This window comes from Poecilia formosa, unplaced genomic scaffold (genome assembly GCF_000485575.1).
Source record: "Poecilia formosa unplaced genomic scaffold, Poecilia_formosa-5.1.2 Scaffold67, whole genome shotgun sequence".
Classification (NCBI taxonomy): domain Eukaryota; kingdom Metazoa; phylum Chordata; class Actinopteri; order Cyprinodontiformes; family Poeciliidae; genus Poecilia; species Poecilia formosa.
In genome coordinates, this window is record NW_006800006.1 from 1,584,469 (window position 1) to 1,612,130 (window position 27,662).

General features: G+C 38.8%; 1 protein-coding gene across 1 annotated transcript; it reads right to left on the bottom strand.

The window, feature by feature from the left end:
- Window positions 1-2,032: 2,032 nt before the first annotated feature.
- Window positions 2,033-27,018, bottom strand: scp2a (sterol carrier protein 2a). Its single transcript, XM_007554933.2, has 17 exons — window positions 26,772-27,018; window positions 26,595-26,675; window positions 25,633-25,690; window positions 25,384-25,455; window positions 25,130-25,261; window positions 24,287-24,351; window positions 23,933-24,059; window positions 23,489-23,552; window positions 23,277-23,363; window positions 22,891-23,041; window positions 22,662-22,809; window positions 21,817-21,924; window positions 18,319-18,472; window positions 16,472-16,571; window positions 12,119-12,248; window positions 3,986-4,065; window positions 2,033-2,487 (listed from the first exon to the last, which is right to left on the bottom strand). Exons 2-17 carry the CDS (start codon window positions 26,646-26,648, stop codon window positions 2,392-2,394), a joined length of 1,626 nt encoding a protein of 541 aa, XP_007554995.1. The 5' UTR covers window positions 26,649-26,675; window positions 26,772-27,018; the 3' UTR covers window positions 2,033-2,391.
- Between the last annotated feature and the right edge of the window lie 644 nt (window positions 27,019-27,662).

Consider the following 27,662-nt stretch of genomic DNA (forward strand, 5'->3'; position numbering starts at 1 on the left):
CGCCAAAGCCTTGGCAGCCATCTTTCTTTCACATTACATGATTTATCAACCATGAACTTCAGACTCTAACATGCTGGTTGCAGCAAAACCTTCGCAGGTCACATAATAGTGTGACCTGTGACCAGAAAGATTTAGCACAGCAGAAGCTCCTCAGCTCACAGACTCTCAGCAAGAATCAAAACAAACCAGCACAGCAAAAACCCAAGCGTTTGGGTTTCATTAACAACCAAAACCAGCAGCAGCTCACACTTTGAGTTATCTTCTGGATCCGCCATTGGAACAGTTATTTGAATTAACCTACCTTTGACAGTCGGGTGGATCCTCAGCTTGCCTGTAGGGATCGCCTCAGTGTCCATCTTAGATCTGCTGCTGGTTGCAGACGCCATTTTTTCCTCCTCAGATGTTTCAGGGACCCCAGCAGCCAAACAAATCGCCTTGGAGAGGCCGTGGTCGGCGAGTTCCTTGTCTGCTTTGCAGTTTAGACCCAAAAAATTGCTCCCATAACTTCACCACAAACAAACAAACAAAAAAACAACAACTTAGAAATGAGGTTTCCGAAAAATAAACGCAGCGACTTCCAAACTTGGCGCTCCCGCGGCGTCCTGGCGCACTGGAACCTTCTGTTTCATCTTCAAGAATTTTATTTGGTCAAACGCAGTTAAAAGGCTACAGGAAGTGATTCAGCTCGGCGAGGAGCAGGTTGCATCACCGCCACCTACTGATATGGAGTGTGGCTCAACAGGTCTTAATTTATTCCAGTATGTTCTCAAAAATAAACAATAAACAATTAAAATTTCAATGTAAAGATGTAGTGTATTAAATTAAATTAAATGTTTCCTTTTTTTTTCAGAATCCCTCCATTGGACTCCTTTGTGTCTCATATCTTCTACAAACGAAAATAATGTGTCGTCTCATTTCCTCCATAATATTGACATTTCCTATATTATGCTGATGTACTCCGAAAACTGTTAAGTTTCTCCTTCCTTCTCTCATTCCTCATACTCTTTTTGGAATCCTAAGATACCACCTTCCTTTGTTATCTTAACCCCATTCCTTCAATTTTTGTTTAGTTATACTTTTTTTATTTGATTGTATTTACTGTAAAGTTGACTTGTCCTTTTTTCTCTTCCCTATCTGCTGTTTTGTTTCCCTTAATCCCTATGTGCTGGAATGCAAATAAATGTAACTGTTAATCCCATCATTTGTATCCCAAGTAATGATTGTTGCATTTCTAATAAAATGTCTGGTCTAAATGACTACCTTTTAAACTGGTTAGTGCTGAACTGGAATTTGAACAAATTAGTTTTATTTTTTCTATCCATTGTACTTCTTACAAAATTTCTAATATTTCCCCTGTCTATACTGACATTTATCTGTAATTGGTTTAATAAGAAATATTGGTACAATATTTTACTAAATATTTATTCTGTGTAAACATCATCTTTTTTTTTGTTTGTTTGTTTTTATACAGAAAATGTAAAGCCGTCGTCACCAACAGAGGCTTTCACTTGAGGAACACACTGTGCTCACTCATTTTTCTCTGCATCATTACAAACCAATTTCCTTCCATCTGAGGGTGAAAGTTGAGGTCAGGCGTTTGAAAATTGGACTCAAACGGGAGCTACCAGCAGAAAATGATTCCAAACACATAAAAAGAAAAAAACTACTGGTTTTTAAAATAATAAAAGCGGGCCAACGCTAAGCTGCAACCTCAAACTAAACATGACTGAAAATGCATGGCCATGTTCTGCGCCTTAAATCAGCTTTGTTGTTTTGAAAAATAATCAAAGTTGCACTTTGCAACAAGGTCTCACAAGAAAGGTTCAATTCAAATTATTAAAATCTCTTAAATTATTGTGATTAATGTCGGGTAGGAATGTATGCAAGCCTCAGTCTGAGGTTTTCTGGATGAATTCATATCTTATTACAACAAAGTTGTACTTATCTCCTACTTTTGACTTTGCTTCCTCTTTTAAAGAGCAAAAATATCCATTTAGAAGCATTAAAACTTTCAGAGACGACTCCAAAGACATTCAGAGTTAAAGACTTTATTTTACAAACATTAGATCTTTTACATTCACATCCTTAGAATGATTATGAAAAATTTAAAGTCCAGAACAACTTCAATTAGCCTTTCCAGCTCCAGGATCGTCACGCTGTGCTTTGTAATCTGTGACGACATTTGATAATTTCTGTAGGACCAACAACATGAATAACAGCTCTGATTGCTGATTAAAAGGAAGAAAAAGAAAACATGTAGAAGCAGCTTCACAGACCTCCTCCTGAGACAGAGCCGGGCGCATAATCAAAGCGTTTCATTTAATATTCAATTAATTCAACATGAGCCTAGTTTTCAGTGTTAGGGGCTGCACAAAGAGCTCCTCCAAGGCTTCACAACCGGGCTTTGACTGGCGTCACCTGGAGGTTCTGCAGCTTCATGGCCATGCCCATGTTCCCAGTGATCTTCAGCTTCCCTTTGAAGAACGCCTGATGCAACCAGAGATAAAGGGACAAAAGATGAAAAGTCCATTTTAATATTTCTTACAAGCGATAACTAAAACATGTGGGCCTTTTCACAGAAACGGCAGATCGCTGATGAAACTCGAAACAGAGCAAAGTTTTATTTTTTAATTGAAATCGGAGCTTTTATTCCTTTTTTTTTTTCATCACTTTTGCCTTCGGCTGCTTTTGTCACTGATGAATATAAGGAGTTTATTTTTCTCAACCGTGTGGTTAAGGACACATGGTCTCCGCATACTGATTTTAGTTTGTAAGATCTAAAAGTCTCCAAATTCTTTCTGCCTCATTGCAAGTCAACTAGAAAAAAAAAGAATGAAAAATCCCAACTCTGTTAAAAGGGAAAGCACAAAAACCTGGCTACACAAGTTGGCACAACCTTAAAATAATATCTTGAACTAACTTTTAAATTAATTTTAGCATTTAATGTTAAAACCCAAGAGGGTTTTAGGACTGTAACTTAAGACTAGGACTAGAAAGCTAGTCCTAGCTCGCTTTCTAGCTTTCTAGTTCCAGCTAGCTCAACAACTAGCACCTAAGCTAGTCCTAGTCCTAGCTTTCTAGTACTAGTCCTTCATTTACAGTCCTAAAACCCTCTAGCTTTCTAGCTAGTCAAGGTAGACTAACTAGAAAGCTGGCAGCTTTCTAGTCTAGCTAGTCTAGTTCAGGCTAGCTAAAAATAGGACTAGCTTTCTAGTCACCAAAACTGCCTTACCAGAAAAAAAAATTACCAGATTTGAAAGGTAATACACCTTTTGGTATATTTGGGCAAATATACCAAAAGGTGTTTCAAGATACTAGTTTAAGGGTGTGCAGACTTTTGCATCTAAGTTTTAACAATATGTTTCCTTTTGTCAAATGTTTTCTTGGGACAATGACAATTTTTGAAAAAAGTATTTGGTATATTTTTAGCTCCAAACTGTGTTGCTGGATTGAATTGGAAACTTTAATGGTTCTTGCATTCACTAAATGTATAAACCTAAATAATATTAATTGAACTGAAACATGAAACATTTAAATTGATTCAATGTGACAACATGTCTTTTAAACAGAGCATGTATTTAAAACATCTGTCTTCCACTGTCACATTAAAAGGCGGAAATGGTTTCGAAAGTAATCCAACGTTCTCTGATGTTCTGACAAGAGTAAAAACTTGCATTTAACCAGGTGTGTGTAACGTTTGGATACAAAAAGTGGACATAATCAGGCACGAATACACGATCTTAACGGGCTTTCAGCCAGCACTGTAACAACAACAGGTCAGTGTCAAAGGTCACGTCATCTCAGTTGAATTCATTTCTGGAAACTGGGAGATTGCTTTTAAAATTCCTCCCTTTCCCATCATATCAACAATGAAACTGAGTGCAAGATGGCAAACACAGTTGCCTTGGAGCAGATGTGTGACCATCTCACAGCGGAAACATAAATGTACACACATATATATTGGACCTGACGTAAGTAAACACACCGTTTGTGGGTTCAGCTTTCCTGTCATGAGATGCAGCAGATCCTCGTCTCCAATGGACAACGTGCAGTCTGCCGTTTTACCTGAAAAATAAAAAAAGGAGATATAACAGTAAAACTGATTCACTGCAGCACTTTCAGCACAAACACTTTGCAACCGATGAAGCAGAGTTCAAAAACCACTTAGCGTTTGACAACAGGCATATTTCATTTCATATTGGAGATGAAAAGCTCATCTCGATCCCTTTTATCGCCGCACACGGAACAGAAGGCTCAGATTTGTATTTTGATGAGTGTCAGAGCGGTGAAAAGTCGCCCTGGAAGGAATCACGCGTGTTCAAGTGGATTTTTGTAATTATTTCGGGAAGGTCAAGTCAGAGTTTGTGACTCATCCTGCACATTTTAGACCAAAGTGACGTTTCAGGTTGTGTTTCTGCTGATTTTCAGGTCAGAGCAACTGAAAAACTCTCCGGCTGAAAAAGGCAAAATGTTACGTGTTTCTAGAAAGCTGAATTCTGACTGTCTGGTTTGAAAGTTTGGAACATTTTCAGTTCATTTATTAACTACACAAAGACAAAACGGAGCATAAGTGCAAAACAGAAGGAAAAAAAGATGCAGTTTTCATTTTAGAACATAAAAATTTAAATGAAAAAAAATCTGATTTGGTCCATTTTAAAGTATGTAGCTTTTATTTAAAAAAATAGATTAAAACAACATTTTTGTTTAATAAAAAAAAACCCTATGGACCTGCTGTCATTTTCACAAATGCACTGCTCAGTTAGAAACAGCCAATACAGTCGGGAGGAGGATCTTAGCATTGTCAATCATGTTTGCATACATGCTGCTCAGACCCTAACCACTTTCTCTCTGCTACGCTACAACAGAGCCCATTATAAATGCTAAGGCTAGTTAGCATGGCCGCTGATGTCGGTGGATAAGCAGTTTTCCTGTAACAGTAAGTTGTTTCTCCGCCATCAGCACATTTAGCAACGCTAAGACCCGCCTCCTGGCTCTGATTGGATGTTTCTGGTTGCATTTCTTTAGATGGCTATAATAGCCCAAAGGGGAAGTGCAGCTGTTAGGGGGGGACTTTCCACAGATTATCTGCCTCATATTACACTGTCATGACATGATAAAAAACATATTTTTTATGTTTTTTGATTTGTGTTCAAGTGTAACAGTGTAAGTAATCTGAATTTTAAAATTTACATGTGCATCGACAGTTGCGCAGTGAAATTTGTGTCTTGATAAAAATGGAAGTGCAGTACACATGTTTATATAAATACCTGACTAAGTATTTGTTTCCTTGGTATTAAATCTGGTATTCTGTGCTTTGCTACAGTTGGTTATAGTATTCCCGTTTCTTACACATTTTCTCAAATAAAATATTGTAATACATTTTCAGCGTGTTTTACGATGATGCATGGTAATCTAAGCGATGTTGGCCCCGGGGCACCGAGCAGGCTGAGACCGCCAGCGCGTGTATGGAGCAGGAGACGCCGACTCTCCGATAAATTAACGCCGACACACTGCCGAGCTGAAGCAGTGGAATGAAGAGGTGCAAAGTGTGTGATGTCCTGCCAAGTGGCACATTTATTATTTCTTTTTCCCAGTTCAATGAAATGCAAATAAGGAAAGGACGGGTGGGGAGTTGGAGGAATTATGTACACGAGAAATAAAAGTAATTAAAAGCAGATCCGAGTCCCTGACAGGTCCTTCACGGCTCGCCCTGCATTGCCAGATATTCTCTGTTCTGCCTGACCTGCATGTTGATATCCCCACATTCTCTTTAACTAAACATCTTATTATATGAAAGGCCTCAGAGGGGGACTTGTTTATCCCGCATCGTGTTGTGTTTGAAATGAAGAATTAACACCATTGATGCTCTCCTTAAAGGAAGCGCGGAGGTGCGCTTCGGCAGGAAACAAAATTGATGAAGGAATGTTTTGTGCCGCCTGCCGTTTATCACATTTACTCTCCTGGTCTTTTGCCTCGTCCCTTTCGCTCGGGCTCGCAGGTGGGAGAGGCTGAAACCCGGGAGGAGGAGAAACAAGCAGCGAAATGAGATTAGAGGCACGGCAGAGAGAGAGGAGAATGATCGTGTCACTTCGTATTTACCTCCTCTCTGCGTGTAATCTTTTCTAATTTGCAATTCAGAAGTGAAAAGAAGTGGCCGTAACTTTCAGCTCTGGTTGTGCAGCACACAGTAGTTTTGAAAGTGCTCAGTTTGCCTGGCGGAGGCGGCGCTTAGTCCCTTTTCATGTCAAGGGGGGATAATATCAAGAGGGATTTAGCATAATACATCCTCTCTGAGTCCAGAACTGTGGCGGGCGGCTGCGTCACTGATGATGTCAGCGCTGCAACCTGCAGAGAGCCAATAGTGCGAGTCAACATGCCAGAGGCTGTCAACGTGTTGCTAGGTGAGATATGGTGGAATCGTGTATGGAAGATTTTATTTTATGTTTTTCATATAGAAGGAAGAGTGGAGAATGCCTGGTTGTCCAGTTAACATCAGTTTATGTTCTGACCTGATGGTTCCACATATTAAATGTTGGGTCTGAAAGGAACAAAACCCTCACGGCCCCCAAAGGCCGAAGTGCATCCGTGGGCCCTTACTGGTGACGATATGGACTAAAGGTGAACTCTACCGTCCAATATTAAAGGTAAAGTCTACTAGAAAGTTCTTTAAAATCTCCTTGTAATCTGGAAGACATCACGGCCTTAAGAAGACAAACATGCGCACGACTTCAGAAGCTGAGATTCTCTAACCGCACAGCAAGAAGGAGATTTAAAGACAAGCAGCAAAAGCAAATGAGGTGGATTAGCGGTGCATGTCAAAAACTGATGTCTGATATTCTCTGTGTCCCTAAATACTGAGGTGCTAGCATGTCACAGGAGTCATGACATGAACAATGANTGACAGAGGGACACCTCTAGAACAGAACCAGAAAGTGGCAACCAGTTCTGATGTGTCATTTCAAAATAAAAGCACTGTCCAAATCATTACTTATTACTTTTGTTTAAAATATGTTTTAAATATATTGAGTTGTCTCACTTGTTTGTGCAAAGAGAGAGAGAGAGAGAGAGAGAGAGAATGGATGGATGGATGAACGGAAAAACAACTTCCGCGCCATTTTCTTAATTGGCTTTCAATTAGCTGATTAGTTCTCTCGAACATGGCTAAGAAACAACACGGGTAAGTTATCGTTTTACAGTATTATTATTAGCATGTTTATTATAAATTAATGATTAAACGAAAACTTGCTACAATCACGTCTTTGGACATTGCACATTACATTACCTACAATAGTTATTTTTGAAAACGCTACGTTAGCGTCATATTTTACTTATCTGTTTGGATTTCGTTAGCATATTTCCAAAGCTTCTCTTACACTTGTGTAACTAATATAGCCTTTTTGGTATACCGACTCTCTAAGTCTTATTGTATCGGTACAGACTTAGAGAGACATTGAGTAAGTAAATGATATCAAGAGTTCTCACTAATTTCATTTTGTTTATTTAAATTCTGCGATAAATAGCGACATTTTTAAGGGTCTACTTCACAAAATGACATTTTTGCTCCAGCTCGTGTATGTCTTAGTTTTTACTTTTAACACCTTACAATATATGTTTCAGATAAAATGAATTTAATGAAATGTTGTGTATCTACACTTTTTAAGATAATGTTGACCAAATTCAATTTTCATTTATTCATTAGAGTTTTCCATTTCCAGTTGTTTGGAGTAAGTACAAAACTTTTTTTTTATAACACATATATAATTTATTTTTTTACAAATTCTTAACATATATATTTTCTTTTTCCAATGTTCAGAATAAAAAAAAAATACTCATGAAAGACATTGTTGCAGAGGTGGAGGAGATTCTACAGACAGGAGAAGTCTATGATGATAAACTTCTTTCAGAAAAATCATTCTGGTCTAAAGTTTGTGATGGACTTGGAATTCCAAACTTGTCAAAGAATCTGTACAGACTGCAGAAGTCATATGTTTCACACAGGGTTTGGATTACTTTATTTAAATTACATCATTTTAGTCATAAAACATAACTAATTAAATACTAATGTTCTTTTTAAATATTTTAGAAGTTGTTACACGCTGTCGATGACATTGGAACAAAGTCATTGCTTGAAGTATGTATAATTTTTTAACTTTTTTCTCCAGTATTTATTTTTCATTTTTTAATTTTAAGATATTTATTTTGTTTATTACAGATGTCCTAATAACATGTTTAATATTGTTATTTTAATAATGTTGACATAAAACTGTAATTTCACTTAGTAACAATTTTCTTTGAATAGTATATTTAATAAATAAGAATTACATAAAAAGTAATTATTAATGATTATAAGTCATTATTATTTTGAAATTTGAACATAAAAGATTTGAATTTCTTGACTTATATTTGAAGTAAAACTATTGATTTCAATGTTAATTTAAAAAATATTTATTTTCGAGTGCACTAAAATGCACTACATTTTCACACTACGCTTTCATCATTTACAGCCTGAGACCTCGTCCAGTCCACACGGAGACGCAGAGTCACAAAACATTCCTGACGTCCCTCTGACAGACATGGTAGGTCTCTGTCCATCTCAATCCTTTGTCATTATATTCTACTTGTCATGCACAAAGCCTGACACTACACTTTCATCATTTACAGCCTGAGACATTCCATCAATTCCATCAGTGAGTTTAGTTGTTATTTTGAATAAACATGTCAACATAACTTCGGTAAAATGAGCCAAATTCAAGTCACAATCAATTGTTAAATCTCATTTATAGTTTTATAAAGCTAAGGAAAACCATCTTTACACTGTGTTTCAGTGTTAATTTTAATTCTTTTGATTGGCTTAAATTCTTTAAAATTCAATAAAACTCAAAATTTTCACAGTTTTTTAAAAATTATGAGATAATAAGGACATCCATCCTTTTTCTTTCACCTTGTCCCTTAATGGGGTCTCGAGGGTGATGGTGTCTATCTCCAGCTAATGTTCTGTGCAAGAGGTGGCTTAATCCTGGACAGGTCGCCTGTCTGTCGGAGGGCAATACAGAGACAAACAGGACACAAAACCATGCACACACACTCACACCTAGGTGACAAAAAACAGAGGACAATTATCCTGACAGCAATGTTTTTTGTAGTGTGGGAGGAAACCGGAGTACATGGAGAAAACCCACCATGCATAGGGAGAACATGAAAAATCCATGCAGAAAGACCGTGAATCAAACACATAACATTCTTCCTGTCATTAACTTTTGTAAAAAAAACTTTTTAAAAAAGTTATCTCCAGTACTTGTCAAGGTCAATGTTTATGTATGTCAGTGTCATAAACAGAAATGTTCATATCAAGGTCCATTTTGCTTGATTGAAGTGTTTCTATTTATTAGGAAACATTATTATATTTTTATTTTGTATTACAAACAAATTAATAGAAAGCATAAGTTTTCATAAAGATGATAANTTTTTTTACAGACGTGTCCAAACAAAGTCCATCATCTCAAGAGTTTTGAAACTCCTTTAAAAAGGTCGTCTCGCACCACATGAGCTTTTAGTAGCTTTCTGAACATTTCACTCCACTTTGAAGGACACTGCAGAGCTCAGAGAAATAATGGCCTAGATGCAGGAAGTATCACTGGGGAGTCCATCTAATGGAGCAGTTTTTTGGTGGCCACTTAGGAAGCGGTGTGTTCTAAAGCGAGTGTGTCCACGACGCAATTCAGCTTATGCAACCAAACATACGGTTCTAGATGAACGGCTCCTTCAACAAGTGGATGGCAAGAGAAGTTTTAAGCAGATTCCACTCTTGAACTGCGACTGAATTCCTGCCTTTTCTTCATGCGATTTCTTGTTTCATGCACAATACGGGAAAAAATCCCTGTCCTTACAATCCGTCAAATGAACACTCTTGGTGTTGTGTTGAACACTCGGCTCTGTGTTTCAGCTACTTCACTGGTTCTTTTGAACTCCAGCCACGGCGCGAAACCACAGAGAGCCGCCTTTAAAACATGTCCTTGAAACTCTGTTGCTAGCTCTACTCTCCTGATATCGCTGCAATGAAGAGAGATATCAATAAGAACATGCAGTCAAGTCTCATAGAGAAGAAAATCTTTTAGTCTGTAGTAATTTCAGTCCAATTTGGAGTTCAATTTACCTCAACAAAACAGGCTATTTATTTTTGAATTAGGTTTGAGGAAGCAAACCCAGAGAACTAATACATATTTTACATATTTTAATTTTTGAACAGACAAAAGAAATATCTGGCTGTAGTCTGTGTTGACTAGAGTCTGTGTTGACCAAGTCATCATGGTTCTACCGCTAGGGCTGTTTTTACTTTAGCCTAGGTTTTTATGCGTTTCCTGGGAAAAACAAAAAACCACGAAGGGAAGAAAAGCAAAGGAAGGAGGAAAGCAAAAAAGGAGACTGAAGGAATAATTATTAATTTAAATAAGCTTGTTCTATAAGGAGCCATTCTGCTTAAAGGATCACATGTCTGTAAAAGCAATTTGCAGGCATGTGATTTGTTCGTCTCGTTGAGGCAGAAATCTCAGCCGCTGTTGGCGTCGAGCCATTTTCACACAACCTGGAACTTTAACACTCTGTCACTCTGCTAAAGCCTCAGCATTTGTTAAAGCATTGGTTCCTTTTCGATGAAAGTCAGTCACTGCTGAAAGCCTTTGTGTGGTTTACTGAGTGAAATCAATGCCTCTCTCCCATCACTTCCAATTTTCACAGTTTTCTCATAATATTGCATTTTGTTGCTGCAGCAATTCGTTTCAACCTGCCAACAATACTCTTGTGTAAAATACAGTTACTGTAAACAGCTCATGAGTAGCCGTATTAGCCTGATTATGTGTTCCCTTTCTGTTAATTTAACTGAAGAAGTTCTGATCACTGACCGCACAGCTGGTAACTTAAAAAACCAACAAAACAAAAAAAACAATCTTTTTCAGACAGCTGATATTCCATATCAAGGGGCTACCAAGTACAAACTCTCTTGGGTGTGGAAGTTCTTACTGAGGAAGAAAAAAGACTAGGCTAAAAGGTTATTTATAACAGTGGTGGGCACCGCTATCTAAAAAGTTAGCTGTGCAATCATAAACATTAGCTTCGGCTAGTGCTAATGCGCTACACCACCATTGTAATTAGTAAAAGCTAATCCTAAAGCGCTACATTTAATTCAAATTGTATCTACCCTTGGTAGACTAGAACAACAGAGAGAACGAGGAGAGGAACGACGGACTTCACCGATTTCAAAATAAGAGCATGAATATAAAAGTCTAACTACTTAATTCTTAACAGGCGATAATCAAAACTTTAACATGTGTTGAACTAATCAACTGAAAGTTTTCAAAGCAGACAAATAAATTAGTGCTTTGAATTTATCTGGGAAAAAAGTGTTTAGGGAAAGCTAAGTGTGCTAAACATTTTTAAAAGTAGCTCTGCTACTAGCGCATTAGCAGTTTAGCGGAAGAGAGCAAGCCCTATAGAAGATAATGGGACAGATGAATGGAGAACAGCAAAATTACTCCAGACTAGATTTGATAATATTGCCAGAATTTTTAAGAGTTAAAGAAAGGATCATCAATCTTTAGGGAAAACACAGAGATAGCGGTTTATGTAATGCGACCTTACTCAAGCTAACAAAAGGCGCATTGGTGGTTAAAAATGTAAACTACATAGTCATTTTGTCTTTGATTTAATATATGACTTCACATTTCCTCCTTGCTGATATGTTTTTCTTTTTTTTTCCTCTGTTTTTTCTTCCTTAGTTTAAATATTTAACGATGTCTCTGCAGTAAGGCAAGAAAAAAAGAAAACAGTTTGAATGTGGATTTTAATATAAAGTAGTTGAATGCAATATTTGTCTTACTCCTTAAACATCAACCAATAGGAGGACTCCATATTTCCTGTCAGACGGTGTCATATGATGGAAAAACTGCAAATATTCATATTCTGTTTAATTCCTACCTTTCAACTAAAAACAACAATCAGAAAACACACCAGATTGGACGACATAAAGAAAATAAAGCCGCCCGACTTCCTGGCAAAACCCATCAATAAACCACAACAATTTGTCCTCGACTGCAGACTTTCAGAAGTTCATTAAGACACATACCTGGATCATTTGTGACAGAGCCTCTGCCATTTTTCACATCCACGACCCAGGTGGCCTCTCTCCCATCAGGGCCGTCCTTCACCTTGAAAGCAAACACTCCCCCAACCTTTCTGACGAGTTTCTCTCCTTCCTGAAAGAAATCAACAGGGAGTCTCAGAGTCTTTCGACCTTCGGCTGACAGATGGACAGTACCTAAAATCAGAGTCGGACTGGTGAAAATGCACCAATCAGCAACAAGGCGTCAGACACGTCAAGCTAACACTCGCAGCAAACCGCAGGCGCTGCGTTTGCCTAACGTCGTTCCTGAGGAGGACGATGCGTCTGCATCTGTTACGGTACAGAAAGGGATTCCATATAAAGACGCAACGCAGATCGATAGATTACAGAGTGAGAGCCTTATCGTTAGGTGGAAACATGGTCTGTTTACATCCTTTATTGTGTGAAGCTTTTATGAGCGAATCAGCCAGACAAGCAGTCATTACGAGAAGATTTGGTTTTGTTTTCTTTCACGTCAGCAGCTCTCTGAGTTCCTTTCTTGATATCTCCCAGCTATTCCGCATTCCTCTTCGGGTTAACGTTATCGGCCTCTCGCAGGGCAAAAACCACCCACATGTTCCAGCCCCACTGGGGGAAAACACTCTCTCAACCCCCCCACCCCCCAAAATCAAACAGAAAAAGCTCTTCAGAAAGGCAATGAGGACAAACGGAGCACCAATCACGCTAGAGAGAGAGAGACTTCCTGACAGCTGGGAGAGTGGGAGGTCACACAGCAGGACAATGAAGACTTCTCCCTCATCGCCGGGAACATTCACATGTACCGGAGCGTTTCTCTACACTGAGGTATTCTCTTCTGGACCAAAGCCTGGAAACTAGTTCATCTGAATGCACCACTGCAGTGCCTTGGAGAAGAAACCTCAACGTGTTTTAGTGCAACTTTATGTGCTAGATTGAGCAAAGGTAGAGCAGAATTGTAGGTCATGAAGAAAAAAAATATAGTTGTATTTCTTTTAAATAAAAATCTGAAAATTGTAGAATGCGTTTGTATTAAACCACGTTGTGCTGCAGCCACTATGCTATGCACATCTAGAGCAGAACATTTGTCCTATGATCTGTTTGCAAAACAGGTCGAGCTCGGTCAGACTGGATTAACCGACAGTGTTCAGTCAGAAGCTTCTTCAGATGAGCTGGAGTACAGGCTGCTACATGAGAGCTTTCCTGCAAACAGCCATCGCTACTTAGAATAACTCTGAAGAATCTCTAATTATTATGAGTTAAAACGTTTAAATTTCCTTTGGGGTCAATAATGTATTTTTGAATTTAACTGAATTTGAACAGCGAGTGTCAGTGGACATTAATTTTCACAGTTTTGTTAAAAATTCTAGATATAATTGAAGTCTGGACTTTGATTGGGCCGTCCAACAAACAAATGTGCTTCGATTTCTAATCCATTCCATTGTGGCTCTGGCTGAATGTTTGTCGCTCACCTACTGAAAAAACACACCTGGAGTGTTGCCTTGATTCTTTCATGTCTAACAAATCCTTTAGTCTCCCATGGCAACCATACAACTGTTTAAAACACCTGGTTGGACCTAGCCCCGCCTTCAAAGTGCAGCTGCTTGTCTGTGCGGCACCTTGCAAGCTTCAGAGCTTTAATCCGCTCAGCTCCTTCAGACTAGCCAGCAGCAATTAGCAAACACCTGGTGACGACAATGGGCATCTGCTGAAAACGTTATGTGAGCTACTGCTCAGTGAAACGTTGGTAAAAATTTTGTTAAAGGGTTTAATAGAGGAGCCATGTTCTTATGACTTCTTGAAGGCGGAGTTTCAGAAAGAGCAGGAGCTTCTTAAAGAGACGGAGCCCCAATTTCAAGGCATTAAATTACAAAGTCAAATTTCTTTTCAGTCATATTTGATTTTTGTAACAACTGAAGGTAAGTTACTTCATTGTGCTATAAGAATGTTGCTAGCATATTACTTCCCCTTTGAGCCTCTCGACAGCTGCCTCCCTGACCTGTCCGCTGTGTTCCTGGGTCTTCAAGATGCCGTTTGTTCACTGATGTTCTCCAATAAACCCCTGAGACTTTCACAGAGCACCAGCGATGAAACTACCGAGATTAAATTACACACCAATTAGGCGTCTTCAGCAGGCAGTTGGTTTGCAATTAGCGGCATCAAAGACAAATTATTTTTAATGATAAAGCAAATTGAAAACCGCGTCACACACACGGGGAGCGCTCACCTCCACAATTACTGATGGCATGTTTCACTCTAACGCACAGACGGATGAAGGTCAGGCCTCGGTGTGCTTCATGGCCCCCTGACCCCTTTCATCTGTTATCCATCATTCTCTACAGCCAATTTCCCTAACTCAGGGTCAGAGAGGACTTTGGGCTCTTTTGTCAAACGAGTGACAAAAGATACATGGAGGGATTAAATTGACAACTTAAAAAAATCAAAAAAAAAACTAGACACCAGTTTTTAAAGACCAGTTAACCACGATGCACTGCTTGGGGGGGAAACGTTGAGCTTTGAAAAGGCTAAACGATAAGGTTCATGACCTTTAGATAGCCCGCAACTTTAAATTAGGACTGGGTGATTATAGCAAACAAAGTCAATGTATTGCAATTCGTGAGTCATCTAAAATGACAAGAGCGCGGCTATTCGAATACAAGTTTCCATAGCAACCACTGCCCAACTCTATCGAATTGTCTGGAAGCTCTGCTTTTCCTAGCGAACGGCAGAGTTACAATAGTTTTAGCTTTTTTGTTGTGGTTTAGTTTTATTTTGTTGTGACTTTTTGTTTGTCTAACTCAGTTATCTTTAATTAGTTTATAGAATGTGTTAGCTAGTTCTTACTAGTGACGTATTGTTTCGTTTTACTATAGTTTTTGCTGGTTATTGGAGTAGTTTTCGCCTTTTTTTGTACTTTAGTTAAATTTTTGCCGCAGAACTCAATAAGGTCAAAGTATTGTACCATGATTATGTTTACATCAATTAGGTAAAGTATTTAAAAAAAAATGTATTCAGTTATTGTTGAACAGCCAACTGGATCTGGAACTTTCTCCAAATTTTTATCATCACGATTTTGCGGGGTAGCTTAGCGTAGCCGCCAGGAGGAGTAAGGAGTGACGTAATTTGCTGACAGATGACAAACTGCTTGTGTGGATAAAAGAAAATCAATTTCACATCAGTTCGAAAGTCGAATAAATAGATTCATAAACAGGAAAGGTATTATCATATCTCTAATTTCAGTACGTTTTAGTTTTATAACCGTACGATATAGCTCCGGTTAGTTAACAGTTTTCCTCCATTAATTAGCGTTTTTATTTGTTTCAGTTGCCAGAAATGTTTTCTCGATTTCCGTTTTTGTTATTTCATTAGTTCTAGTTCGCTATGGTAACCGTGGTGAATGTAGGGCTCACCATCCACCCACATCCATGCAGAAACCTTCAGAGTTTTTCATGTCCTGACGTCAAACAGAAGTAACTTAGCACCAAGTCGGCCTGACAGAGACTCCGTCTCCATCACAAGCGTTCAGGTCTAACGGATGCCAAGGTATGTCTGATAAACTAGTAAAAGATTATCAACTTTAATATCTCTGCCTTCGTCAAACGGTGAGAAATTAGGTTAGAAGTAATTTGCTCAGATGGTTTTCATCCTGATCTCCACCCTTCTGCTACTTTTAGCCGCGTTCGTTTGAAATGTTTGCTGTATGAGTCATATTTTGCTTTCATACTTATTAACCAATGTTCCCTCTCCCATTGAAGTATTTATATTAAATCATGTTTAAAAGTACTGCTTTCTGTAATAAATCACACACAGTGTGTGTTGACAGCCTAACGTTCTGGTGGCTCGTCTCTGAACTGCATGACATGTTGCTGCTCGGCTTGTCTTCGTTCTGCGTCGCCTGTTGATTTAGACGTTTTCATATTCTCATCTTCATTCTGCTGTTTTCTAGTCTTTGTAAAAGTTGTAATATGACACATAATGCAAACAATATGGATAATTTACAATGTTTCTATTCGTCTTTTTGTCCAGCTGTTGACAAAAGGAAGTACAAAGTATGAATCAATATTTATACAATGAATATATCGTTATGGAGAACATATTCTAAATGCCACTGTATGTACTGAATACTGCGATATGTCAAACCTATATTTGGATATTAACTTTTAGGAGAGCTGCACTTTCAATGTGAGTTCTCACTTTCTGCATGTAAACATGCTGTTCTGGTCCAATAATAACCAAAATAAGCACTCAGCCCAAGAGAGGGGAAAAGCAAAACTTAAGTTTGTGACAAAATAACTTAATTTCAACTTTCTATGTAGAAAAATTCACAAAACCAATAAAAACCTGCAACAGATGGTTCTCAATCTCCTTGAAGACGGGATAAGCTTTAAACCCTTCCAGATCCCCACCGCCGGAGCTGCTGGCTGCTGAAGCGATGACATACCTGAGAGAATTTAAAATAATTAAATAAAAACACAATAAATGCATTCCCGCTGAGGCTATGGATATCAGTTTGTTTATGTCTAAGTAAGAAGATCAAAATCACAACTTGTTCTTTTAAAAACATTCATCCTGGGTGATTTAGTGCAGCACCGCTGTAATGCTACAAGCATGCCCTTAGTGTGATCGAACACACACCTCCAGTCCAAACACCCGCTAGCAGAAAACCTCTTAATTGCGGTCGGTGACTTAAGTGGAATTAGAGCGGAGTCGAAGCTCTTGCTGCTCCTCAGGAGCAGGTCCGAACCGCACGGCACAATTAAAAACTTTTCCCCGTTCAGCTCAACTATTTACGACCTGATCTCATTTTCTACCACAGCATGCAAATACGTAGGTTACAACTGTAGGAGATACACAGGACGATATATCACCAAGGCTTTTTAACAAAACAGCAAAGTAACCTGACCTGATTTCTAAATATACTGAACGGACCACATTTTGGACCAAATGTAGGAGGGAAAATGTGAAGAAAACGTTGGAATTAAAGACAGAGAAACACAACTTGGATCTTTAGGGGTGAAGGATTAAACCGCAGCCTCAGGGAGCTACAGGGAAGATTAAAAACTTTTAGGACTTTACTCTCGGTTGTTTCTGTTGGTAGCTGCTGCAGAAACACAGAAAATTCACAACGCAAATGCCGACCTTATGCAAACGAAGGTTACAAACTGTTGACAGCACTAAGATGCAACGCCTTGCAACAGCATCCCAGCCCTTCTTTACAAGCTGAAACCTCTTGTTGGGTATCTGCAGGTTTCAGCAAGTTCAATTTAAAACTTTATAAGACCTTTTTAATGCATCCTTGAATAAAATTTTAAATAAAAAGTCCCTAAATATATACGTTTGTAGTTCTTGGCCACAGCTTTGTGTTTCTCACACTGCGTATGGCTCTCTACAGTCTTAACCCTCACAGTGCCAAACTTACAGGGTTTTTTTGTTTTGTTTTGTTTTTTTGCACAGAGGAGAGACAGGCTTGTATGGGTTGGCAACAGAAGTGATGCTACCGCTAACTAACTACCAGTAGCATAAGTAATACTAGCCAGCTAGCTAGCATTATTAGCTAGCTAGCCAATATACCTAGCTAGCAAGGGTATATTGTGATGACAAAATTTAAGACTTGTGATTAACGTATTTAAGGCCAATATTATTTTTATTTTTTAAATTAATTTAACACATTTTAAGGCCTTATTTTTAGATACATGAATTTAAGACGTTTTAAGGATGTACAGACAACCTGAATTACTGATGGGTCTGTTGGTTTGTACTAAATTTGCATATCTACAGACTAAGCCCTTAATCTGTAGATAGACAATCTTTGCAAAACAACTCTAGCTTTTATTTTATTTTATGTTTTTCATTTTATTTATTTCATATGTGGGTCCTATTTAAATTACTTGTAATTTCAAACTCATGTAAAATTTTTATGTCATTAATGGTTTTATTTCTATTTACTAATATTTAACACTGTGGATGAGAGTAGTTTCTCAACAGATGAGCAATTTCACTTTGGTGATCAATGAAGTGCTTTCTGATTCCGATCAGAATTTTGCTCTTCCCTACGTTACATTTCTCTATCATATTAAACACCTCAAACGTCACACAGTTGGTATCTGAAAAGACGCAGGAGGAGTTAAATGGATATAAATACTGTGGCAGTGCTAGAGTAATGTCACACGGTGGTTCTGACGGGTCACCTGGACTCCTGGGGGAACCCCATCTTGTAGATTGTGACGACCACGGCTCCCCCCAGGCCGATGTTGTGCTGCAGGGCCACGTTGGCTCCAGGGACCTGCCTCCTCCCAGCCTGTCCCCGCAGCTGCCAGCACAGCTCGGCACACTGAGCCAGCCCTAGGAGGAACACACACACACCCAAAGAGAGGCTGATGATGTGGGAAGCAGACTTTACATGCGGAAAAATTATCGTCGTCATCAGCATACGGACAAGATGCAGTGAAGGAAACGGAGGCACGTCTGCAAGGCTTCCTTTTATGAATTTACATGTTTAAATACAGAAAAAGATTCTCCTTTGAACGGCAGGAAACCCTCAAAGGAACAACTCTGAAAAGACGCAAAACTGTACTGTATGAAGGTGACCTTAAAGCCTCTGCTCTCTCTCACTTGTTGGATTTCACACAGCAGCCACTGTGACTCTGCTCATACCATCTCACTTTTGCTAAAGTGAGATGTGCTACTTTGTGAAAGCATAAATCTAGCAACAGAAATACAGAGACATGTTCAGTTGCTAAAGAGGTGATGTCATGTATTTTCATGGCATTTTATAGCACAATCATCATGTAACTATGTCACCTTGAGTTGTTATAAAATTGCTGCATATGACGTTCTGCTCTTTGTGTCCTTGTGTTGACCTTTTTATTTATTGTTCCCATAATAACAATACTAAAAAAGGAAAAACGAAAAAAAATGGAAATCTTCACTCAAATTTGGACAAACTGAAGTAAAAAGGTAAAATACGTATATTTTACATTAAATGTGCAAACACTGACATCATTATTTGTGAATTAATTTTTGTTTTTCAGGCTGTTTTAGAGGGAGAAAATTTGTTTCTGGGAGGATAATGACAGGAAAAAAGATGCTGCAGAATTGAGCTTGATCTGAAGTTGCTGCTAAAGCCTGAAATCAGAACAGAAATGATAAAAAAAGGCAAAAAAGTGCTATGCTAACAATAAATCAATCTATATCTTTAAAAAATATATTGACTTTTCATTTTGACGGCTTAAAATTGGACCACTGTCTCTTTAAGAAGCTCCTGCTCCTCCACCAGGTGTTTGCAAATTGCTGCTGGCTAGTCTGAAGGAGCCGAGTGAGGGAGTTGCAAGAGACGGGTATTTAAGCTGAAGACTGCACCTCTGAGGAGGAGCTTTGTAGAAATGGGTGGGGCTTTGTGGGGAAATTCAATGATTTCTTAAACATGCCTGGAAGAATGTTTCTGATGAGGGAATAACATTCTAACATGATATAAAGCAAAAGCAAAAGAAACGGCGATTTTACGTAACACTGCCCCTTTAAAAAAAAAAATCAAATCAATTTCTATAGCAAGGTTTGTTGCACAGGTTCTTTAAGGAGCAAAAGGGAAACTCTCCAATAAAGACCAAGTTAATAAATCCAAAGCTCATTTAAAGAGACAGATGCCGTTTTCCCAATCTTGCTAGCAGAATTCTCTTATTATTGCTGCTGCTGCTGCTTATTTACATTTCTTTTAAACATTGACAATTGAACAGTCTGATTCGAGTGTCCAATTATAATTCTGGCTTTGGTGCTAAAAAAAAAACTGTAATAAAGTTGATAAATATAGAAGCAAACCACCGACGCAGCTACCTGGATGCAAACAGACAGCATGTTGCCACTGGAGAATGCTCAAAAGGAAGAGCAATTACAGCATTTAGTTGTTCAATTAAAGAAATCGGGACGTACGACTGGAAAAACTAAAGCTATCGGACTGAGAGAGGCGCCATGACGACTGCTAATCTGACAACTCAGTCCATGATCTCACCGGCGGCTGCTCCTCTGCTGCCCTGGAATTACAGCTAAGCATTTCATACCACATTAATTAGCCTTCAAATGCGTTTTGCCATTCAAAAGCACTGATTTAATACTCTGCAAGGGAATTTATTAGCTGGAATGCTAATTAGGAGATCTACAGATGGCTCCTCTGGGAAGACGTAAAGAGTTGGCAGATGAATAGTTCATGGTGGGTATTAAATAATCAGCAAAACATTACAACCACTCACTTCACGTTGTGGAAAAACTAAATCTCACCAAGGCACTTTTAGTCCAGTTTCTAATCCAAATATATTCGTGCCCTTGAAATAAGACAAAACTAACTTACAAGTAACTTTTCAGCAAGAAAAAGGAGCTTGTTTTAAGTAATTAATTCCTTAATATTGATGAAAAAGTTGTAGTTCCACTGGCAGATTATTTCACTTATAACTTGTCTTTTTTTCATCAATATAAAGGAAATGTTGACCTAAAACAAACTCCAGTTTTTGCTGAAAAGTTCATTTTAAGGTAGTTTTGTCTTATTTCAAGTGTACTAAGATATTAGCACTAAAAACTACATTAAAAATACTTCAGATGTTGTGTTTTTTTTCCCCCAAAGTTGGATGTTTTGCCCTATTTATTACCTTTACAAATCAACCATCATTAATTTTTTGACAAAAAATAAACCCTTTAATAATAAATAAAATAAGATAAAAAATGATTTCTACTAAATCATGACAATTAAATAATATTCACCCCCTTTCAAGTGACTGACCTAATTCAACAGAGGTCCAGTCGATTGGTGCCAACAGTCTCAGTGAGTGGAAAGGAGATCAGCTGGTTGCAGTCAGTGTCTCCAGCATAAAGACACCAGGTTCTGTAAACTCTTATCACTGGTTACTGTATTCCTACTGCTGCAAACATATTGTGATGTAACGATTATTATAGCCATAATTATATTATCTGTAACTTTGTTTGTTGTTGATTAGACTATTAGGACTGAAGATCTTTTCCAAGCTGTCCAAAACTCTCCTGTGAGACTTCTGATTCCATTAAACAAAGGAAACGTTGTTACTCCCTGCTAATAAGACCACAGTTTCATTTTAAAATAAAAATTAAAAAAAAATGTTTTCAACTTATGACAATATTGAATTTCTGGATGTCATGAGAATAATCTGAAAGAAGAGCCATCGGTGAGTGAGCGATCGAAGGAGGGAAGCACCGAGGATTCGATCTGGGAAATCATGTGATTAAAGAAGGACAGGCAGTGCGAAAATAAATTGGATATAAAAGTATAAAGCAGACAGACAGAGACGGGCTCCTCTCCACATCCCGCTCCAGTGGATTGGAGCGTTTCGCAGCCGGCCTGGTGCTGCAGAAGCAGGCTGAACCGGTGGCCCAGTCTGCTTGTTGTCAGTGATTTAAAATGTGAACAGATTACAGAAGAGAAGAGGCGGGCCGGGATCTCTCATGCAGGCTGAGCATCACTTTAACCCACTTCCAGTCTGACTGTCCACCAATGGGAGACAGGTGCCCTCTAGTGGCCACAGTGGGAACTTTTCAAAGAGCCAAAATTTACGTTTCCAGAAAAGAAAATCATGAAACTAACACACACACACAAAAAAGAAGAGTTACATTTCTGAAACCAATAAGCAAAGTAAAAGGGAGGCTCAACAACGATGCTGTCTGCACACCTGTTGCACCGAGAGGATGTCCTTTAGAGATGAGACCGCCGCTGGGGTTGATCACAAACTTCCCTCCGTATGTGTTGTCCCCTCTGTCAACCAGTTCTCCTGCTTTACCTGGAAAACACAAACGGGACAACAGCTGGTGACGCATCCCCCAAATGGGATCTTTATGGACGAAAGCCATTTTAAAGCCAGGAACAAAATATGTCTGTGTCAGCAAACATGGGGGAGAAAATGAAAGTAAACTGAACTGTGTGTGCTGGAGAACTGAATATCAGCATAGCGGTGGAAGCATCATGCTGTGGGGTGGTTTTTCTCCAACAGAAACATGGAACAGAATAGAAATTTGGTAACAAATGCTGTTATTAAATTTATAAGCAGTTTTTTTTTTCATGTAATAAATTGATATTCAATGACTGGATCACATTAAAACACCAGTGGTATTGTTTTAGATCTATTTTTTATTAAGTTAGAAACTATACCTTTTTTTCTATACATCTCAACATCCCACAGAAGGAAACATTTTCTTTCTGCAGTTTTTATGTTTTTCTTCATTTTAAAATCTAAAAACAGAAATGGAATGGGATTCTTTAAAAATCACACATTTTTTTAAGCAGACGATTATCAAATATGTTTAAATTGTCCATATTTGCGCACATACACCAATTATAAATAAACTTAAACATTATGAAGTGTTTAAAATTACTTTATTTTGAAAAAACTAATAACACCAGATACTTCCTGTCTGGCTGTGAAGCTAGCTACTGTGCTGCCCTGCTTTCAGGAGTGAAGTAAAACTAGAGACGATGCGTACAGGAAAACATACAATAAGCTCGACAGCACCGCTTTACCTTCTTCACACAAGCCCAGAGCCTCGTATGTGATGAGCTCGTTGGCGGAGAAGCAGTCGTGCAGCTCGACCACGTCGACGTCGCCCGGCTTCAGACCCGCGGCCTCGAAGCACTTCTTAGCCGCCAGCCGAGACATGTCGTACCCCACCTGCACGGCACGGGGAAAACGCCCGCGGCTCTCAAAGCTGTCCGTTAAATCATCAGAACGGGTTCGTTTCACGCGGCGTACCATCTTAATGCAGCTGTTTTCGCTGAACGTGGAGGGAAAGTCTGTCACCATCTCCTGAGCCACGATCTCCACCGCCTGGTTTTCAAGGCGGTGCTTCCTAACGAAGGCCTCGCTGGCCAACACCGCAGCTCCAGCACCGTCTGAAGTTGGGCTGTAAGGAGAAAAACAACACTGTGGTTAATCTAGTTTTGGGAGGGATAATGCACATTAATATTTCTGTAAATGCACCAGAAGTAGCCAAAAAGCTATTTTTCCATCTGTTGTCCCTGAACAAATAAAGGTTAAAATGACAACTACACTAATTTACAATCCAGCATAACAGAAAATACAAAAACAAAAGGAACCTACAACGTAATTATTAGAAAAAGTATAAATGATATTCCTACCAGCACTGCAGCAGGGTGAGAAAGTCAAACACCTTCCTGGAGTTCATCACCTGCTCCAAGCTGTACTCATCCTGGAACTGGGAATACCTGCAGACGATGTACGATTTAAAAAAACACAAAAAACACAAAAAACACACACACAGTTCACCTCATGGTGTAACACACAAAGGTAAAGTCCAAGGACACAAACTGCTACTTCCGCTCCATCTTACGGGTTGTTTGTGGAATGCTTGTGGTTTTTCCAAGCAATCTTGGCAAAGTGTTCTGGTTTTGTTCCTAAAAAAGTAAAGAAAAACAAAAACAAACAAAAAGTCTAATATTAAAGAAGAAATAAAAAGTTTTGTCATGTCAGCATTTATATAGTAAGTAACAAACATATGACAATAATGTGATAAAAAGTAATCACTTGAATGTGATCTTACATGTAAGATAACAGATAGCGGTCGGCAAACTTTCGCTAATCCGCTAAGGAGCTGCCATGTTGATTTAACTCTCTGACAGCAGGTGTCGCTCTGGAGCACACCATTGTGCTTTAATGCAACACTAAAGCGTGAAATGATCTCAGCAATAACCTTACAGAAGCAACTATTGCTGCTCATATCTATTATGTTTTACTCTGTCCACAAATTTAAGCTAATACCATTTTTAAAAAGTACCGTATTTCTCCATGTGCTCCCTGCCAGCGTTGCCAAACATCTGCGGCGCTCCGGGTGCCGCCGCCATCCCGTAGCGGTTGATCATCACCTCCATGTGCTTGTCCATTGGATTGGTCCGATCCATGTACTGAAAACAAGAAAGAAAGAAAAAGACTTAAAATCAGTTTGCAGCTACATAACATAGATAACTTACAAAGAGAAAAAAAAAGATGAGAACGATCGGGGTTTTGACCACTTTCATGGAGAAATTTCAGAATTTTAAAAAGTCCTCAATTCTGTTGCTGTTATTTCACATCATAAGATGAAAACATTCACAAAGAAGGAAGAAAGGACATAGTCAGGCAAGAGTCGTACCTTTGAGGTCAAGGAGCCTCTCTCCATCTTCTCAAAACCAAGAGCAAGCACGCAGTCGGCAAGACCTGCAAGATGTTAACAAGACGCAGATTCAGTTAGAACAGAGGGTTGGAGTCTACCGCAAAGGTTGTTGCCATTTGATGTTTTTTTTTTCTAAAATGACATTGTTAGACTCAAGTAATCAGCCATTAGTTTTGTTTATCCAAAAGGTGCGCCATCTTGTCTGGTTTCCTTCCTGTTTTCGCATTTGACAGTCTGGTAGACTTGGTTCTATTGGGGATTGGAATTTCAACATTTGTTACATTTTCAGTGGGTGCGCTTCACTTTCACACTGCACCATGTCAAATGAGCCAAACCCACAGAAAACCTGTTCCCACCCCTCGCCTGTGGTGGCGCTGCGCCAAGAAACGCTACAGGAAACGACACGAAAACCTCAAAAGACGACACCGGGCGCTGCTTTTATCTTCACAAAATGTAAACAAAAGTGAAGCGATGTCATATGTTCACGGTTGGAGGATTTCTCTTGTCATTTTTAAAAGACCACAAACCGTTTCTCTCTCTAGAGCTAGACTCAAGTTTGTTTTGATTACCCAGAATGCTCTGCACCGTAGGCCGCAGTCTCCAGTCCACTTGGATCCACGTACATACCCGAACCATGCCAGAGTTCACTTCAACCAGGTTTTCAGGTGGACCAGAGTTCACTTTTTTGGTTTGATTGCGTGTTCAAAAATCCCCCAAAATGAACCGGATTTCTGAGCAAACGAATTGGAGTTGGACCAAAGCAGAGTGAAAAGGGCTGGCGTGAACGCACCGCAAAGTCTGGCGCTTTTCTCTGGGACTCACCTCCCTGGATCAGCTGACGAGCCATGAAGAGAGCGGTGGAGCCAGTGGAGCAGTTGTTGTTCACGTTGATGATGGGGATTCCCGTCAGACCCAGGCTGTGGTAAATCGCTCTCTGGCCACACGTGGAGTCCCCTGCAGCAAAGAAACAGACGTTAGCATTCAGGTCTACTGAAAACTAGAACACAGGAATTTTTATATAAACCAATATATATAAAAAAAAAATAAAAAAAAACATATTCCACTGAGAGTCTTACCGTAAACATATCCTACACAGGCCTGTTCAATGGCCGAATACGGGATCTTTGCATCTTTTAGAGCTTTTTCACCTACAACACAGACAAACACGGATCAAACATGGTTTGTATGTCACATGACATAAAAAACCCTCCGAACAAAGTCAAGGTTCTGGAGTGGCCAATCGTTAGAAGAAATTTCATTATTTATGGCTGTGCACATGTCTTCTAAATGAAATCGAGCTCCATTCTTGTTGCATCAATGATCACCTGCTTCTTTGGCCATGTCAGGATAGTCGTAGTCCCCTCTGGCTCCAGGCTTGTCAAACTGCAGAAAAACACAGACAACCCACACCGATCAACGGTTCTGAACATTAGAAATTATAACTTGGTACTTTACTACGTTCTCCTCCAAATTGTTAGTTCTTTTTCCCCCCTCTCACTTTATGTCAGAAAACTACAACCTTCGTGGCAAATATGAAAAAATACGACCATAAAACTTTGCAAGTCTTTTTTTGTTTGTTTTCTCTACAGAAAACTCATCAGTATAACATACAGATCTACGTACAAAACGTTACACCTGATTAAAGCATAAGAAGAATTTCAAAGTGGTTAACTTTGTATTCATTATATATTTAATACATGCTTCTACATATTTTGTCATGTATTCAGGCCACAAACAAAGAAAGTAAAAACATAACAAAAAGTGCCATCAGCAAAATTCAAAGCATTTTGTTTCTGTTATATGAATATGTTAACAGACCTATTTTATTTTTTATTTTTATTTTTATTCTTATAAGGTCTAACGTAGGTCGCTGAAAGCTAGTTGCAAAAAGGGGGCTAACCAACCCTCTGAGAGAGTCGACCTCTGTCCTACTTTGAAAACTCTCTGGACTTTAAACTATGACCCACTGGTGCTGCAGCAGAAAACACAGCTCTATCAATCCTCAACACTGTCATATTGAAACCCGAATTTAGCTTCCTTACTTGGGTAGTGACCATTTATGAACCTTAATATTAATAAGAATTCTGTTTCATTCAGGGTAATGGTGTTTGTAAATGTCTAAGGCTGTTGTCCCATGAATAGACGAGTTTGATAACAGCAGGGAAACTTTCAGTAGCAAGTCCTGCAAGTCTGGAATTAGCCTCCAATGCTAACGTTCTAACTCAGCGCCTGGTCGGAAGTACTACGCTGCAAGTCGAAGCAGATGAGTAAAGAATAAAAATATTACCTTCGTCATGCCCACACCGATAACAAACACTCTGTTCTTTTTCCCAGGTGCCATGGTTGCTCCTTTCCTCACAAGCCCCGACTTTAGAGAGGAAAAACAGCGGCTGTGACAGCACCGAGAGGACGCCTACCAACATAGATCGTCTTTTACATACGAGATGTGTCACTTACCTGAAAAAAAAAAAGTTGAACGACTGAATTGGGTAATAAATTTAGATTTAACTATTCTTAGTGGACATATTATGCTTTTAAATCATTCCTTCATAATACTTGTAGTCAATATGAAGCATAACTGCAATGCTTTGGTTCCTCGTTATTGTAGCTCCACAAACACCCCTCATTTATCCTCCCGGTCTGAGGCGCGTTTCAGAGAAACTCGGTTTGCTGCGGTCTCTTTAAAAGTGAATGAGACATTTCACGCCCCGCCCCATTCAGGTCGCAGAGAGTTCCATTCCACCCCGTTCCGCCATTTTTGTAGTTTGATAGCAGCGACGCGATTATATACCAGCGGAGAAACTTTTTATTTCAAAATTTATGAAAGATGTCAACAACGGAAGGCTTTTCCATCCAACATTACATGGTGGCGCTAGAGTCTAACCCAGAACAGGAGAACATTCAGAACCACGTAGTCAAATTAATCTTACTAATGCCACATTTAATAAATTGCTTGCTTATATGATTATAATTTTATTTACTGATATTTTTGAGGCCTTATTTAATTGTGGCTTACATCCCTCCGCATTACCGTAAAGGTGTGCTTTAAATTATGTGTATATGCAAGGCAAACAGAGATTATGATTATTTCTTTTAGATATTAAATGCTCATTTTACATTACAAACAATAAGTCTCTCAACAAAAAGACCCGATAGGTGGAAAAAATGTCCACTGTGATATTTGATAAACCAAAAATGTAATCTAAAACAGCTTAATTTAGCTTTAAGAATTGTAAGTTCACCTTTTGAAAAAAACAAAACAAAAAAAAAAACAGTCACTTAGTAAATCAATCAACCTTCACCTGACTGGAAAGCCAGTTATCAGCCTTTGTGAAAAAACATGTGAAAAACTAAA